Source organism: Salvelinus namaycush, chromosome 21 (genome assembly GCF_016432855.1).
Source record: "Salvelinus namaycush isolate Seneca chromosome 21, SaNama_1.0, whole genome shotgun sequence".
NCBI lineage: Eukaryota > Metazoa > Chordata > Actinopteri > Salmoniformes > Salmonidae > Salvelinus > Salvelinus namaycush.
Window position 1 is genome coordinate 16960022 of NC_052327.1, and position 17065 is coordinate 16977086.

A 17065-nucleotide genomic window follows, 5' to 3' on the forward strand; every position below is an offset into this window, starting at 1 on the left:
CTTCCCTGTCACTATTCTCTAGCACTGGCATCACCTTTACATAGGTGGCTTAAGGTTGGACAATGTTGTACGATGACACACGGGGTGTCGCATCCCCTTTACAGAGACTGAATCCTTTTCATCAAAACACAGCATTAGTGAAACATGTGTGTATCTACTTCCTTTACTTTCCTTCCTCAGTCTTCTTATTTCAACTCTCTTCATGTCCTCCCTTCTCAAGGTAACTGCTCTTTTCGCTTTCATTCCCTATCCTCTCAGTTTACTTCTGAACTATTCCACACGTAAGTGTTGGCAGTACAGCTGTGTACAGGCATGCAGAGAATCAGAGGAGCGTGTGTGCAGTGAGCTTTATCCAAGGCTGCCCCCTTCTGGGGTGTAATTCTGTTGTGGCAGTTCAGAACCAAAGCCAAGAGGATTGCTTGTCTTGCATGGCTGATAAAAGCATTTGATATACAGCTGAGTTTCTGTTTGGTGCTGTTCATTCCTCAGGATGTAAAAGCTGGTGACGTGATGCAGAAAAAGAACATGTGGGAGATCATTGGAGAAACATCCCCTGGGAGATTAGGGGCAAAGGTGAGCACACTCACTCGCACGCAGACATACACACATTGATACACACATACAGTATTTGAATATTCTGTGACAAACTCAGTGTATTTACTGTGGCAAATGATCTCTGTTTTAAATCAGTCCATATGCTTTTCAGGGCAATCCATCTGGTAAAAGGTACAAATTTGTGATGACTGCTCATGGCAAATATGAGAAGATTCCTGTTGATGATGATGAATATATGGATGAATACACCAATGGAAAAGCAGGTGAGATGACTGGGTCTATACAATAATCATACACTTTAAAACATTACTGTAATTACCATGAGTAGTCCAATAATAACTCATATTTTCTTAGGCAAAAAACACATTTTTATTCTGCTGGTCCTGCAGATAAAAACCAACAATTACAGACACAATACCAGCTACAATTCAATAATTACTTCTATCAAACACCAAAAGTGCAATAACTTTGCCCTTGACCTTGCTCTGCCCATTATCTTCACTACAGAATACATTTTCTCTATTTCATTCTGTAGTTCAAGATGAACTTTCTATGTCAAACATAAACCAAAATCAGCATTTTCCTATTCAAGTTTTTTTTATTTTCTCTTTTATCAAAAATATATAGAAAATAACATTTACTGTACACTTATACAGATAAACATCAGATTGCAAAACGGTTGAACATCACTCTGTCAATAGGAGACAATGTTCTTAATCTTTTTATATAGTCCATGCATGAAACACAAACGTAAAGCATCAATAACAAGCTGACGAACCTAGAGAACCTTAAGGTCAAATGCCACTCTCAGCTCTTGACTCTTCTGGGTCCCTCGTTTAAATGCCACTCTCAGCTCTTGACTCTTCTGGGTCCCTCGTTTGAAAGCTGCATATTTGAAAACTCTGTGAAACATGCTAAATTTAACTTTCACGTTAATCCTGCATTGATGTCAATGGGAAATTCGTGGATCTCAAATTAGGAATCTGCCCTAAGTACTTACTGTATACATTTTTCTTCGCATTTATCATCACTTGCCTCCATATCCCACAAGGCCTCCCCCTGACCCCTCATCCATCCATGCCAACAGTCAAAACACTTCCTTCATATAGTTGCCTCATCCCCCAGGAGTTAGCAACCCAAGTTCTCAAATAACACTCTCACTGACCTGTACTCCTAAAAAGGAAGATGGCAAAGCTGGCATTAGCATATGCAGTGTAATCAAACATTTTAACTTCTAAGAAGCGCCTGAATATCTAAGGTGTATTTGAAAAACGTACGGAAATAGCACCATTTGGAGAAATATACACTCCTTCTACTTTCATCCTCTCCTCCTTTTTTCATCCTTATTTGTTTACATTACTCTGAATCTCCTGGAGTCAAATTTCTCCAGATAACCAAATCCTGCATCAATATACTGTACAGTCTAGTTTTCAGTAAGTGGTGTACCTAAATACATTACACTACAGTCTCAGGACCACTTTTGAAAAAAAGATGTGAGGAGGTCTGAAAAAGTAATTAATTCTCCTATCATGGTTTAACAGTGGACAAAAAAGAAGCTCTGAGATTTACTTAATCTTTGTACATTTTAATCTCACGAGATGTCTGAATTCCTTTAAGACAAAAATATATTTTTCCTTATGCTCTGATTTTCAAGGTAATATTTTCATACTGTCAGAGAAAGAGACATTCAGACACATCCATAACGTAGTCAGACAACAGAACAATCAGTGCTCAAGTATAAAGTTCAGACCACATTCTCTATGAGACCGTCTTAAATATTGTACCCTGTGTCAAGCAGAGAGACTATTACACAGGACCTGTACATTATGACTACTATTTCTACACCTGTACACAAAAAAATGTAACAGAATTTTTCAAAAGGTTCTTCTGTTTCATCTTTACCAGTCCAAAGAGACATGGTTTAAGGACAAGTGAACCCTCTAGCTGTTCTGTTAAAGTCTTTTGGTTCCTCATCTTTATTTTTACGCCCTATGAGACCCATCTCAAACACTGTCGAAATTTTTGTAAGTGGCCTTGATGCAGCCTCTCTTAGCCTTTTGGCATCAAACTTTGGGCTGAAAAGGAGGACAGGCAGACGATGGGCGAAGGATGGAATTTCTTTTGGTCCATCCTTTGGCTGCTCTTTTTTCTCCTCCTCACTTTTGCTAGCTTCAATCACCTGCATAATCTTCTCTTTAGATGAGAACATATCAAAGAGAAGAGAATCCCACTTCTTAGCTGCCTTGGGAGGATCGTCAGCTGTTACAGCTGCCACCATGTCTTTAAATGACACCGTTTCATCCTTTTTCGCTTCACCTCCCTCCTGCTCAGTTCCCTTTGCGGTGTCTTTCATAGGATTTGATTCTGGGAACGTAGGTGGTTCTTCTTCCACCACCATATGCTTCTTGAGCCGTGACCAACCACTAAGTTTAGACTTCATCATGCCCTTTGGCTTTTGGATCACTTTAAGAAGAGGTGCAGCTGCTGGGAAAGAGTCTTTTCCCTCTTCCTTCTCTGTTGATGCTGCGGTTGGAGCTGATACCGCCTTTTCAGGTTGGGCTTCCTGGTTATCCTTTGGTTTAGCCGGAGACTGAACAGCCACCGAAGGCTTCTCAGGAGCTGAGGTCTTTCCAAGTGAAGAAGAAGTAGTCGGCTTTGTCCCTCCTGGTTTAGACTCAGAGGTTGCTTTGGTGGGCGTTTTAGGCTCTGGTGATTCCTTTAACTCTTTTTGTTGTACCCTGGCTTTAGCCACAGGAGATTCTGTTTTTGAGACAGGAGGTATTGTCTTGCTGGCATCTTTGTTTCCAGCAGAAGGCACGGGGTGTTGGGTTTCTGTGGTGGGTGTCTTGGGTTTTGGGATGACTCCATAAGTTGGGGTTTTAACCTCTGGTTTCTTAAACTCAAGTGTTGGAGATTTAGCCCATGGTCTTGTGTTGGCCACAGTTTTAACCTTTGGTGTTTCTGGAACAGGAGTTGCCATTTTGCTGGTCACAGCTGTGGAAACGCTTGGTTCTGAGACATCTTCAGCTTGTGTAACAACAATGATTGGAAGCAGAAGCTTCACTGCTGGAGTCGTGGATATTATGGCCTCATTTAAAGTGATTTTTTCTTTGGAGGATGCTTCCTGGTTGGACACCATGGGCAAAGGATGTGTTTTTACAAGTAACTCTTGGGTAGGTATTTTAGATGCTTCCAACTCTTGCGTTGTGGTTTTAGATTCCTCTAGAGTCGGCGTCTTAGACCTGGATATGCCGAATGAAGGTGAGAAACGTTGGATTCCACCATGGGCAACATATGCAGCAGGAGTCAACCCATAATATGTATGGGTTGGTTTAGGGGCCACATATGTTGGTGTATTGGGCCTTTGAAATCCTATGGATGATACCCCAGCTGTGGGAGTCTTTGGTCTTTGATAACCTGCTGGTGGTTGTGGTCTTTGATACCCAACTACTGGTGTTGTTGACCTTTGATACCCGATTGTTGGAGTCATAGGTTTAGGCTCTTCATTCGAGGGTGTCTTGGGCATTTGATATCCATATGATGGTGCAGTAGGCTTTGGTGTCTCATTGGTTGGAGTCTTGGGCCTTTGATACCCATCTGAGGGTGCTGTAGATTTTGATGTTTCTTTGGTTGGAGTCTTGGTTCTTTGGTACCCATATGAGGGTTCTGTAGGCTCTAGTGTTATTTTTGTTGGAGTCTTGGGTCTTTGATAGGAGGGTGCAGTAGGCTTTGGTGTCTCATTGGTTGGAGTCTTGGGCCTTTGATACCCATCTGAGGGTGCTGTAGATTTTGATGTTTCTTTGGTTGGAGTCTTGGGTCTTTGGTACCCATATGAGTGTTCTGTAGGCTCTAGTGTTTTTTTTGTTGGAGTCTTGGGTCTTTGATAGGAGGGTGCAGTAGGCTTTGGTGTGATAATTGTTGGAGTATTGGGTCTTTGGTACCCATATGAGGGTGCTGTAGGCTTTAGGGTTTCTTTGGTTAGAGTCTTGGGTCTTTGATATGAGGGTGCTGTAGGAGTTGGTGTGACATTTGTTGGGGTCTTTGGTCTTTGATAGCCTAATGAAGCTGTAGGGGTCTTTGGTCTGGTAGACTCAACTATTGGAACTTTTTGTCGAGGAGCCTCTGGTTTTGAAGTGTTTTCAGGAGGTGATTTAGCTGTAGGAGTCTCTTTTGATGTCACTTCCCCATTCGGAGTTCTTGCACCCTGACTAGTTGATGGTGATTTTGAAGGCTCAGACGTTGGCAGATTTTGAGAACCAGACAAATATGGATTGGCAGAATTAGAACCAGGTGTTGGTGTTTTAGATCTATGTGCATCTATAGTAATTGGCGAGACAGCAAATAAAAGTGGGTTGGGTCTTGATATTTCAATAACAGGTGTTTTGGCACGGGACACATGATATGAGGGTGTCTTAGGTCGACCTAAATTAGTTCTTGGTGTTAAAAAGTCATGAGTTGGCGTTTTAGCTCTTTTCACTTCAGATGTAGGCGTTGCACTCCTTTGGATTTCAGGTCTGGACGTTAAACCTCTTTTTACCCCAGATGTAGGTGTTGCACTCCTTTTGACTTCAGGTGTCGGTGTTAAACTTCTTTTGATTTCCGATGTCGGCGTTGTACCTGAATTCATTTTAGACATTGCAACCCTTTTGATTTCTGATGTCGAAGTTAAATTGCTTTTCACTTCAGATGCCGGTGTTGCACTCCTTCTGATTTCAGCTGTTGGTGTTATTACCCTTCTGATGTCTGATGTGGGTGTTCTACTCCGAGGTAATGTGTCTGCAGTAAATGTCTTTCCAGTGTAATCATGCAGGGGGGACTTAGATGCAGTATATACCCGAATTTGACGGACATCAAACATTGGTTTGGGTGCTTTTAGTGTAGCTTCGGTAGCTTTAAACCGTGGACTTGGACTTTTGCGGTGTATTACTACTGGGGCTAGTCGCAGAGTAGGTTGTGTGGCAGCAGAAGTGATTGTGACAAGAGCAACTGGAGCAGGGACTGGAGGAGCAATTTGAGCAGCAGCTGTCATTGTCACTTCAGGCACAGAGGAAGTTGGCACAGGCGTTGTGGGTGCCACTGCATGCGAGACTGGCCCTGGAATGGGTGATGGGGCTGTTGGAGTAAATGTGTAGAGTGGGGCCACATGCTGGGGGAAGGTGGGGGCTTGAGCAGCATATGGCTTTGGGGAGAACCTTGTAGTACCACCAAAAGTGGCTCCTTGTTGTTGCGGGTAAGGGGATGGCACATGCCGATAGGCTGGCCTGACAGCGAATCTGGGGTGCTGTGTGTTGAAGGGTGCCTCTGGGGTTTTAGGAGGGGTTGAGTGGTCACTGTGCTCCAAGTCAGGGCTTGCTTCATTCACAGGGGAGAGGTTTGAGCGGAAAGGGACCGGTGTCTTTGCCATTTCAGGGGAAGCTTTTTTCTTGATTTTTTTCTCCGTTTTCTTGAGTAGTTTCTGGAGTCTAACATTTTCCTTGCCAGGCTTGGGCAGTAGAGCTGGAGGGTACTGCTGGGACAGCAGGCCTGGTTCAGGGACATTGCTATAACTGGCAGCCATGAGCAGTTTAACCCCCTGAAAAAAATATAAGACAGTGTGAGGAATATTTCTTTGGTTATCAATGATACGGTATTGTGTTAGAAGAAAAGGGGCAGTTTACAATCAATTCAAACCTCCTTAGAGCTGCTCTCCACCCCCAAATCCAACATCTCCTTAGAGCTGCTCTCCACCCCCAAATTCAACATCTCCTTAGAGCTGCTCTCCACCCCCAAATTCAACGTATCCTTAGAGCTGCTCTCCACCTCCAAATCCAACATCTCCTTAGAGCTGCTCTCCACCCCCAAATCCAACATCTCCTTAGAGCTGCTCTCCACCCCCAAATCCAACATCTCCTTAGAGCTGCTCTCCACACCCAAATCCAACATCTCCTTAGAGCTGCTCTCCACCTCCAAATCCAACATCTCCTTAGAGCTGCTCTCCACCCCCAAATCCAACATCTCCTTAGAGCTGCTCTCCACCCCCAAATCCAACATCTCCTTAGAGCTGCTCTCCACCCCAAATCTAGCATCTCCTTAGAGCTGCTCTCCACCCCCAAATCCAACATCTCCTTAGAGCTGCTCTCCACCCCCAAATCCAACATCTCCTTAGAGCTGCTCTCCACCCCCAAATCCAACATCTCCTTAGAGCTGCTCTCCACCCCAAAATTCAACATCTCCTTAGGAGCTGCTCTCCACCCCCAAATTCAACATCTCCTTAGAGCTGCTCTCCACCCCCAAATTCAACATCCCCTTAGAGCTGCTCTCCACCCCCATCTGGGTCAACGGTATACACACTTCGAAAAAAAGGTGCTAAAATAACCATATAGGGTTCTTCATTTTGTGTAGGGTTCTACCTAGAACCCTCTGTGAAGGGTTCTTCCTAGAACCTTTTATAAATGGTTCTATGAAGAACCCTTTTATTATCTTAAGTTTCTTCCTAAAACCGTATATGAAATGTTCTACCAAGAACCCTTGTCTTCTTCCTAGAACCCTCTGAACGGTTCCACCAGCCTTATTAGTATTTACAATATATAACACATGCCATAATGCCTTTCTTTGAGGGCCATAGCGGTGGTGTTATAAAACAATGATTTGATGAAAAGAATGTTGGGCCTTACTGCTATTAGCTCATACAAACGCATTGAATAACAGATTCACTACATGGAACAACAGATGGTCCCCCAAAAAAATCTAAAGGAAGTTTGTTCTGAAGTGTTTGTCCTATATCTGAGCGATATTCAGTGCCTTGCAAAAGTATTCACCCCCCTTGGCGTTTTTCCTAATTTGTTGCATTACAACCTGTAATTTAAATTGATTTTTATTTGGATTTCATGTAATGGACATACCCAAAATAGTCCAAATTGGTGAAGTGAAATGAAAAATATTACTTGTTTCCAAACTACTCGAAAAAATTTAAAACGGAAAAGTGGTGCGTGCATGTGTATTTACCCCCTTTGCTATGAAGCCCCTAAATACGATCTGGTGCAACCAATTACCTTCAGACGTCACATTATTAATTAAATAAAGTCCACCTGTGTGCAATCTAAGTGTCACATGATCTGTCAGATGATCTCAGTATATATACACCTGTTCTGAAAGGCCCCAGAGTCTGCAACACTAATAAGCAAGGGGCACCATCAAGCAAGCGGCACCATGAAGACCAAGGAGCTCTCCAAACAGGTCAGGGATAAAGTTGTGCAGAAGTACAGATCAGGGTTGGGTTATAAAAAAATATCAGAAACTTTGAACATCCCTCGGAGCACCATTAAATCCATTATTAAAAGATGGAAAGAATATGTCACCACAACAAACTTGCCAAGAGAGGGCCGCCCACCAAAACTCACGGACCAGGCAAGGAGGGCATTAATCAGAGAGGCAACAAAGAGACCAAAGATAACCCTGAAGGAGCTGCAAAGCACCACAGCGGAGATTGGAGTACCTTTCCATAGGACCCCTTTATGCCATACACTCCACAGAGCTGGGCTTTACGGAAGAGTGGCCAGAAAAAAGCCATTGCTTAAAGACAAAAATAAGCAAACACGTTTGGTGTTCGCCTAAAGGCATGTGGGAGACTCCCCAAACATATGGAAAAAGGTACTCTGGTCAGACGAGACTAAAATTGAGCTTTTTGGCCATCAAGAAAAACGCTATGTCTGGCACAAACCCAACACCTCTCATCACCCTGAGAATACCATCCCCACAGTGAAGCATGGTGGTGGCAGCGCCATGCTGTGGGGATGCTTTTCATCGGCAGGGACTGGGAAACTGGTCAGAATTGAAGGAATGATGGATGGCGCTAAATACAGGGAAATTCTTGAAGGAAACCTGTTTCAGTCTTCCAGAGATTTGAGACTGGGACAGTGGTTCACCTTCCAGCAGGACAATGATCCTAAGCATACTGCTAAATCAACACTCGAGTGGTTTAAGGGGAAACATTTAAATGTTTTGGAATGGCCTAGTCAAAGCCCAGACCTCATTCCAATTGAGAATCTGTGGTATGACTTATAGATTGCTGGTGTAGGACTTATAGATTGCAGGAACCCATCCAACTTGAAGGAGTTAGAGCAGTTTTGCCTTGAAGATTGGTTAAAAATCCCAGTGGCTAGATGTGCCAAGCTTATAGAGACATATTCCAAGAGACTTGCAGCTGTAATTGCTGCAAAAGGTGGCTCTACAAAGTGTTGACTTTGGGGGGGTGAATAGTTATGCACGCTCAAGTTCTGTTTTTTTGTCTTGTTTCTTGTTTGTTTGACAATTTTTTTTCATTTTGCATCTTCAAAATGGTAGACATGTTGTGCAAATCAAATGATAAAAAAAATATATATATATATATATTTTAATTTCAGGTTTTAAGGCAACGAAATAGGAGAAATGCCAAGGGGGGTGAAGACTTTCGCTTGGCACTATAAGAAAGATTAGGAAACATTTGTTATATATTTTTTTAACATGTTTTTAAACCCCTATTTTTGGCACTAAACACTCAACATGTACATGTTCGTGAGAGTCTCACCTTTGCACATTGTAGTGTGTAGCCCATACTGTTCAGATGCTACAGACAGAAGTTGGCAGATCAACTGTACCAAGTCCCAAGACACTTGTGGGCAAAACGGAGTCGTAGAGCAAACAGAGAACACCATCATGTTCCATAGAGTGGTCATAATATACTGAACAAAAATATAAACGCAATATGTAAAGTGTTGGTCCCATGTTTCATGAGCTGAAATAAAAGATCCCAGTATTGTTCCATACGCACAAAAATATTTTTTTGTCAAATTTTTAGGAACAAATGAGTTTACATTCCTGTGAGTGAGAATTTCTCCTTTGCCAAGATAATCCATCCATCTGACAGGTGTGGCATATCAAGAAACTGATTAAACAGCATGATCTTTACACAGGTGCACCTTGTGCTCGGGACAATGAAAGGCCACTCTAAAATGTGCAGTTTTGCCACACAACACAATGCCACAGATGTCTCAAGTTTTAAGGAAGTGTGCAATTGGCAAGCTGACTGCAGGAATGTCCACCAGAGATGTTGGCAGAGATTTTAATGTTAATTTCTCTACCATAAGCCGCCTCCAACATTGTTTTAGAGAATTTGGCTGTACATCCAACCAGCCTCACGCAGACCACGTGTAACCACGCCAGCCCAGGACTTCCACATCCGGCTTCTTCCCCTGCAGGATTGTCTGAGACCAGACAACTGATGAAACTGAGGAGAATTTCTGTCTGTAATAAATCCCTTTCGTGGGGAAAAAATAATTCTGATTGGCTGGGCCTGGCTCCCCTGTGGGTGGGCCTAGCTCCCAAGTGAGTGGGCCTATGCCCTCCTAGGCCCACCCATGGCTGCACCCCTGCACAGTCATATGAAATCCATAGATTAGGGCCTAATGAATGTACACTGCTCAAAAGAATAAAGGGAACACTTAAACAACACAATGTAACTCCAAGTCAATCACACTTCTGTGAAATCAAACTGTCCACTTAGGAAGCAACACTGATTGACAATAAATTTCACATGCTGTTGTGCAAATGGAATAGACAAAAGGTGGAAATTATAGGCAATTAGCAAGACACCCCCAATAAAGGAGTGGTTCTGCAGGTGGTGACCACAGACCACTTCTCAGTTCCTATGCTTCCTGGGTGATGTTTTGGTCACTTTTGAATGCTGGCGGTGCTTTCACTCTAGTGGTAGCATGAGACGGAGTCTACAACCCTCACAAGTGGCTCAGGTAGTGCAGCTCATCCAGGATGGCACAATGCGAGCTGTGGCAAGAAGGTTTGCTGTGGTTTGCTGTGTCTGTCAGCGTAGTGTCCAGAGCATGGAGGCGCTACCAGGAGACAGGCCAGTACATCAGGAGACGTGGAGGAGGCCGTAGGAGGGCAACAACCCAGGAGCAGGACCGCTACCTCCGCCTTTGTGCAAGGAGGAGCAGGTGGAGCACTGCCAGAGCCCTGCAAAATGACCTCCAGCAGGCCACAAATGTGCATGTGTCTGCTCAAATGGTCAGAAACAGACTCCATGAGGGTGGTATGAGGGCCCGACGTCCACAGGTGGGGGTTGTGCTTACAGCCCAACACCGTGCAGGACGTTTGGCATTTGCCAGAGAACACCAAGATTGGCAAATTCGCCACTGGCCCCCTGTGCTCTTCACAGATGAAAGCAGGTTCACACTGAGCACATGAGCACATGTGACAGACGTGACAGAGTCTGGAGATGCCGTGGAGAACGTTCTGCTGCCTGCAACATCCTCCAGCATGACCGGTTTGGCGGTGGGTCAGTCATGGTGTGGGGTGGCATTTCTATGGGGGGCCGCACAGCCCTCCATGTGCTCGCCAGAGGTAGGCTGACTGCCATTAGGTACCGAGATGAGATCCTCAGACCCCTTGTGAGACCATATGCTAGTGCGGTTGGCCCTGGGTTCCTCCTAATGCAAGACAATGCTAGACCTCATGTGGCTGGAGTGTGTCAGCAGTTCCTGCAAGAGGAAGGCATTGATGCTATGGCCTGGCTCGCCCGTTCCCCAGACCTGAATCCAATTGAGCACATCTGGGACATCATGTCTCGCTCCATCCACCAACGCCAAGTTGCACCACAGACTGTCCAGGAGTTGGCGGATGCTTTAGTCCAGGTCTGGGAGGAGATCCCTCAGGAGACCATCCGCCACCTCATCAGGAGCATGCCCAGGCGTTGTAGGGAGGTCATACAGGCACGTGGAGGCCACACACACTACTGAGCCTCATTTTGACTTGTTTTAAGGACATTACATCAAAGTTGGATCAGCCCGTAGTGTGGTTTTCCACTTTAATTTTGAGTGTGACTCCAAATCCAGCCCTCCATGGGTTGATAAATTTGATTTCCATTGATCATTTTTGTGTGATTTTGTTGTCAGCACATTCAACTATGTAAAGAAAAAAGTATTTAATAAGAATATTTCATTCATTCAGATCTAGGATGTGTTATTTTAGTGTTCCCTTTATTTTTTTGAGCAGTGTATTTCAATTGACTGATTTCCTGAACTGAACTGTAACTCGGTAAAATTGTTGAAATTATTGCATGTTGCGTTTATATTTTTGTTCAGTATAGTTTTGTAGGCCAAACCGTTTGGACACTACAGACGATTTTGTGAGAGAACCGATTTTCGGGATGTCTCATGGTCTGACAAAACACCACTCTAGCTTTGTCACCTTTCACCGCAGATGCAGAAGTGCGACATAGTCGGATGCGGTGGATTGAGATATCTCTAGCTTAAACGGACGGATTTTTATGGAGATTTTATTATGCTAATTAGATTTCCACGGGTGCGGACATCGACCAGAGTTGTTTTTAATCACTTGCAACCTGCTTTCGGAATGACTGCCAGGGAAAGGAAAATGTATATATGAGACTACCTAATCCATCTAAACTGGAACAACCATCTCAGTAAGGAGTGCAATAATTCCTGCTACTAACAGATTGGATTAGTTTAGAAAAATCTATGTTATTTATCTTTATGTAGCATAAGATCAGTCAATAATTGTACATGCAAAAACACAGATAGTTAGGCAAACATTTCTAAAAATCGACCTGCTGTAGAGCATGCTGGAAAATATGATAATAATGGGCATGGTTTTGAGTGTTTTACTCAGCACAGAGTAAAAATAACACAATCACACTCCAACACACCAACACAGGGGGTTATTTTACATCACTGAGTGTTAATTTACCTCTTTACAGAGGTAGGGCTCTATTCAATCTGCGTTGGGAAAGTTCAGCATAACTGAAATTTAAAGGCAATGTTCCCGCTTTAGAGGAGACTGCATTCACCGTAAATGCTGCATATCGGCCGGCTGCAACACAGCCCGGGATCAAACCCGGATCTGCAGTGACGCCTCTAGCACTGCGATGTAGTGCCTTAGACCGCTGCGCCACTCGGGAGGCCTCAGGAAGAGTCTTGGTGGTTCAAAACGTCTTCCAATTAAGAATGAAAGAGGCCACTGTGTTCTTGGGGACCTTCAATGCTGCAGAATTTTTTTGTTACCCTCCCCAGATCTGTGCCTCGACACAATCCTGTCTCTGAGCTCTAAGGACATTTCCTTCAACCTCATGGCTTGGTTTTTTCTCTGACATGCACTGTCAACTGTGGGACCTGATATAGACAGGTGTGTGCCTTTCCAAATCATGTCCAATCAATTGAATTTAACACAGATGGACTCCAATAAAGTTGCAGAAACATCTCAAGGGTGATCAATGGAAACAGGATGCACCTGAGCTCAATTTCGAGTCTCATAGCAAAGGGTCTGAATACTTATGTAAATAAGGATTTTTTTTTTTTTTTTTTTTGATTGAATTAGCAAACATTTCTAAAACCCTGTTTTTGCTTTGTCATTATGGGGTATTGTGTGTTGATTGATGAGGGGGAAAAATAATTTAATCCATTTTAGAATAAGGCTGTAACGTAACAAAATGTGGAAAAAGTCAAGAGGTCTGAATACTTTCCGAAGGCATTTTAGGTAGTTTAAAATAAAATAACTCTAGAGGGTTCAGGTTTAAACACTCAGGTAAACACTAATGCTCAAGTCACTAAAGAAAGAAAGAAAAATACAATTAAAAGCTTATTCAAATTCAGAAGGATTCTATGTAGAACCTTGCCTTCCAAAGAACCCTCGTCTTCCAAACTTTTTCTACGAGTGTAGATCAGTGGCTGACTTATTCATTGACCATCAAAAACATAATCAACACACCATTGGTAAACAAACATCTGAATACTTTTTTATTTCTTTTTCAGACCTACCCCATGGTGAATATTGAAAAACATGTGTTGGTGGCAAAGACTTTCTTCTCAAGACGGTATGAACTTCAACAACACCGGTCAGCTTGTCAGCAAGCCCTGTGATGATATCCGGAAGTAGCATACCTTTATACCTTTCCTACCACCTTTAGTAGGTAACTTTAGAGAACTTTTCAAATGGTTAGCCGTTGCTTTGTTTTGTGTATCTGTATATTCACTTTGTACAAAGCAATGAGAACTCCCCAATTCCATTTCATCTTCAGACATAAACTGAGTGTACAAAACATTAAGAACATCTGCTGTTTCCGTGACATAGACTGATCAGAGGATCCAGGTTGAAAGCTATGACCCCTTAGCCACTTGTCACTTGTTTAAGCCACTTCAATAGGTGTAGATGAAGGGGAGGAGATACATTAAAGAAGGATTTTTAAGCCTTAAGACAATTTAGACATGTATTGTGTGTGTGCCATTCACACACCGGTTTGTGTCAAGAACTGCAACGTTCCTGAATTTCTCACGCTCAACAGTGTGTTCTGGTGTGTATCAAGAATGGTCCACCACCCAAAGGACATCCAGCCAACTTGACACGAACTGTGGGCAGCATTGGAGTCAACATGGGCCAGCATCCCAGTGGAATGCTTTTGACACTTTGTAGAGTCCATGCCCCGACGAATTGAGAAAGTTCTGAGGGCAAAAGTGTGTGTGTGGGGAGGGATTAATATTAGGAAGGTGTCCTTAATGTTTTGTACACTCGGTGTATATTTGGTTACTTGTCAAAAGTATATGTCACATATGTTTATGTACATACAGTATGAATGTTTTTTTTACTCACTGGTTGTTTCTCTTCTTTGTTTATGCCATTGAAAAGTATTAGGTGAATGCATTTACATGTATGTTGGAAGTTATGCAGAAAGGAACATAAGATCTAAGCTTAGAATATGAAATGGTAATAACTCTTGTCCAATTTCCAGGTTTGGGAAGTTTAATCACTGAGCCCGTTATTTGTAATATCATGTTTAAAATTAGTGTTTCTTCTGGCATTTATTTGAGCACAGAGATTATCCAGACATCAGCATGAATATGGTGTTAAACACTAGGCTACACTGGCTAGCTTTTAAGCGATTCATCTCTTTTTTTACATGCATTAAATTCTGAATTGAAATGCCAAATTGTTTTGAGGTAACTGAATAACCTGGTAAGAGAACATTGCTTGTCTGTTGTATTATTTCCACTTTATTTCACACATACTAACATTTCATCCTGCCATTTAACCAGGATTCTGTTTTCAGTGCTGCACACTGGGGGTTTTCACATCCTTACTTATGCTACTAATGTGACAATATTGTAATTTCTGCTTTTTGTGTTAAAACTTTCTTTACCTTAAACCTATTTGTTTCTGACATGAAATAAAGCATTTTATACGATGATGTTTGTATTTGGTTAGTAGCATTTTTATCAGTACATTTTACGCAGCTAGACAACTGCCATTTGCAGAGGATAAAGAGGCGTAGTGAGTGGAAAGCGAAGGAGGGCAGTCAAGTTTAACACACTGCAATTAAGGCCTCACAGCTGATACTGGAAGGTTCCTTGGCCTAATTTTAGGCAGAGAGTAGAGAGGGCAGCCGATCACCTGCTCCCTTCTATAGATGCTCAGTCCTGTCCTGTACAGGCAGGGTGCATCACTTTCACTCGACGGGGACAGTAAATCAATAACCGAGAAAATAACTGAGGGGCTGCTTATGCATATCAGATAGAACCTAAGAGCATATATTGGTCTAATTACTGTACTGTACATAACAACAAGGGAAAGTAATGTGTGAAGACACTGACACTTGTGCATGTGGGTTTACTGTACAAATTACCAATAAAGATCAAACAAGTCACCAAAAACTATGTTGCTGGTATATCACATGTTTTTATATTCTGGATTACTGTGACACTGAGGTCTGGGCAGTTAGATACTGTTACTATGACAGTGTGAGGACTGACTGGGAGACATACTTGGCCTGCAACCTACAGGTCCAAGTATTGATTGAGAGTGAAAGTGAATGTTGAGCATTTGACCCCCGTGATGTCACTTGTGGTCATGGTCATTTGAGTAGGTCAGAGTTTTTTTATGCACAGTAAACAAATGATATAATTGGAAGATCTTGACCCGTATCTTTTTTAAACCTTGATGGCTGTAAAAGTTTTAAAGTTCAGACCTTGATAGCTGTATTTAGATAGAAAAGGAATGTCATAAGCCTACAAATCAGGATATCATATTTATCTCTCACAGCCTTCTGTCTGGTTTAATAATAGAAATTGCATGTATAATGGCATATCAAATACCTTTTTACTTCAATCTTTTTATGTAGGTTTGTATGATTTAGGCCAGGGACACTAAAGTACTATTTGAGAAGGTACGGTCACACAAATGTCCTTGGTGGCAAAGGTCCGGATGGATATTGTCTTTTATTGGTGTAGTGAGAAAAAAAACAGCTCGCAATCCATGTGACCCCAAACTGTTAAAACTGTTTACACCACTCTTGTTGATCATAGACAAAAAAATTGCCGTTTTAAAGCTCATTTGCTGCAATTCTACCTATTTTGCCATGGGGTGGAGAGAAAAGTGTGCAGTTTTAAAGCACATTTCCTGCAATTCTACACATTTTGACATGTCAAAATGACGTGTCGAATAACCACAAGATTTAGACCACTGGTTAGCCTAACTTACCTATCTAGCTAACATGGGCTAGTAATTGATCAACTCAATATTTTTGACAGGTTAGAAATAGCTCTCTAAGGTCTGTCAGTGAATGACATGACAAGAGGAAAACTGACTATGCACTACCAAATTTCGAAATTGCACCTTGTGCATTCTACTACTACAACTTTCAGCAGCATTAAGTTGAAAGCCCGACTGAGTTCAAGTCAGTGCACGCGGTCCATATTGACACCGTTCTGGGTCCTGGATCCGGACCGCGGTCCACCAGTTGAGTATGGCTGTTTGAGGCCTCTACTAGTAGTCAAACTCAAATGTAGGCAGCTTCTGATCATGTTTTAAAGGGGCCACTCTGCTACAGTAACAGAGACTGGACCTGCCTCCTGATACATGAGAGGAGGTCATCCTTTTAAGGCTCTGGTAGGTTAGGCTTTTGGAGCACCTCCAAGATGCAAGTTCAAAAGAGGAAAGGGTAATAATAGCCATGCATCATACAATGGCTTTTGGGTGTCCACCTTAGGTGGGAAGAAAAATCTCCCATCCCCTACCCCTAAAAACATGCACATGCATTTAGTTTATGAGCACATGATCAGTAAAGCTATACAAATATAACAGCATTGAGCTTACCAGGTAATGCTTACTACCGTTGACAAACACGCTGGACAGGGGAGTCCCCTTACATTTGAAAAAGCAAAAACATTTACAGATTCAACTTAAAACACTGTACCAGCTTGTACTTCAACAATAAACATGCTACCACCCTGTGTTATATGTTCATAGGTTAACATATACACGTAGTATAGGAGTATCATGTAGGAGTATCAGAACATAAACCATTATTGTTTTAACCATGATATTATCTCGTTCCAGTTATGACTCTTGGAATGCAACACCCGAAATACAAAGCTTTAACATTGCATCGAAAATCCCTTTGCTCTTTAAAGACATGTCAAATAGTTGTAGCCATAATGGGGCTACAGTATACAGTACAGCCTCCTGGAGG

The 17065-nt window shown here is 42.5% G+C and overlaps 2 protein-coding genes across 2 annotated transcripts in view; one reads left to right on the forward strand and one right to left on the reverse strand.

The window, feature by feature from the left end:
- Positions 1-13983, forward strand: part of LOC120066137 (non-muscle caldesmon-like) — a 58098-nt gene extending 44115 nt beyond the window's left edge. Inside the window, exons 10-12 of the mRNA XM_039017279.1 lie at positions 490-573; positions 707-818; positions 13356-13983. Of these exons, the coding sequence (XP_038873207.1) occupies positions 490-573; positions 707-818; positions 13356-13378 (219 nt within the window). The 3' untranslated portion in view covers positions 13379-13983. The remainder of the gene's footprint in view (positions 1-489; positions 574-706; positions 819-13355) is intronic.
- Positions 2129-6112, reverse strand: LOC120066136 (mucin-2-like). Its single transcript, XM_039017278.1, has one exon. It carries the CDS (start codon positions 6110-6112, stop codon positions 2477-2479), a length of 3636 nt encoding a protein of 1211 aa, XP_038873206.1. The 3' UTR covers positions 2129-2476.
- Positions 13984-17065: the final 3082 nt, after the last annotated feature.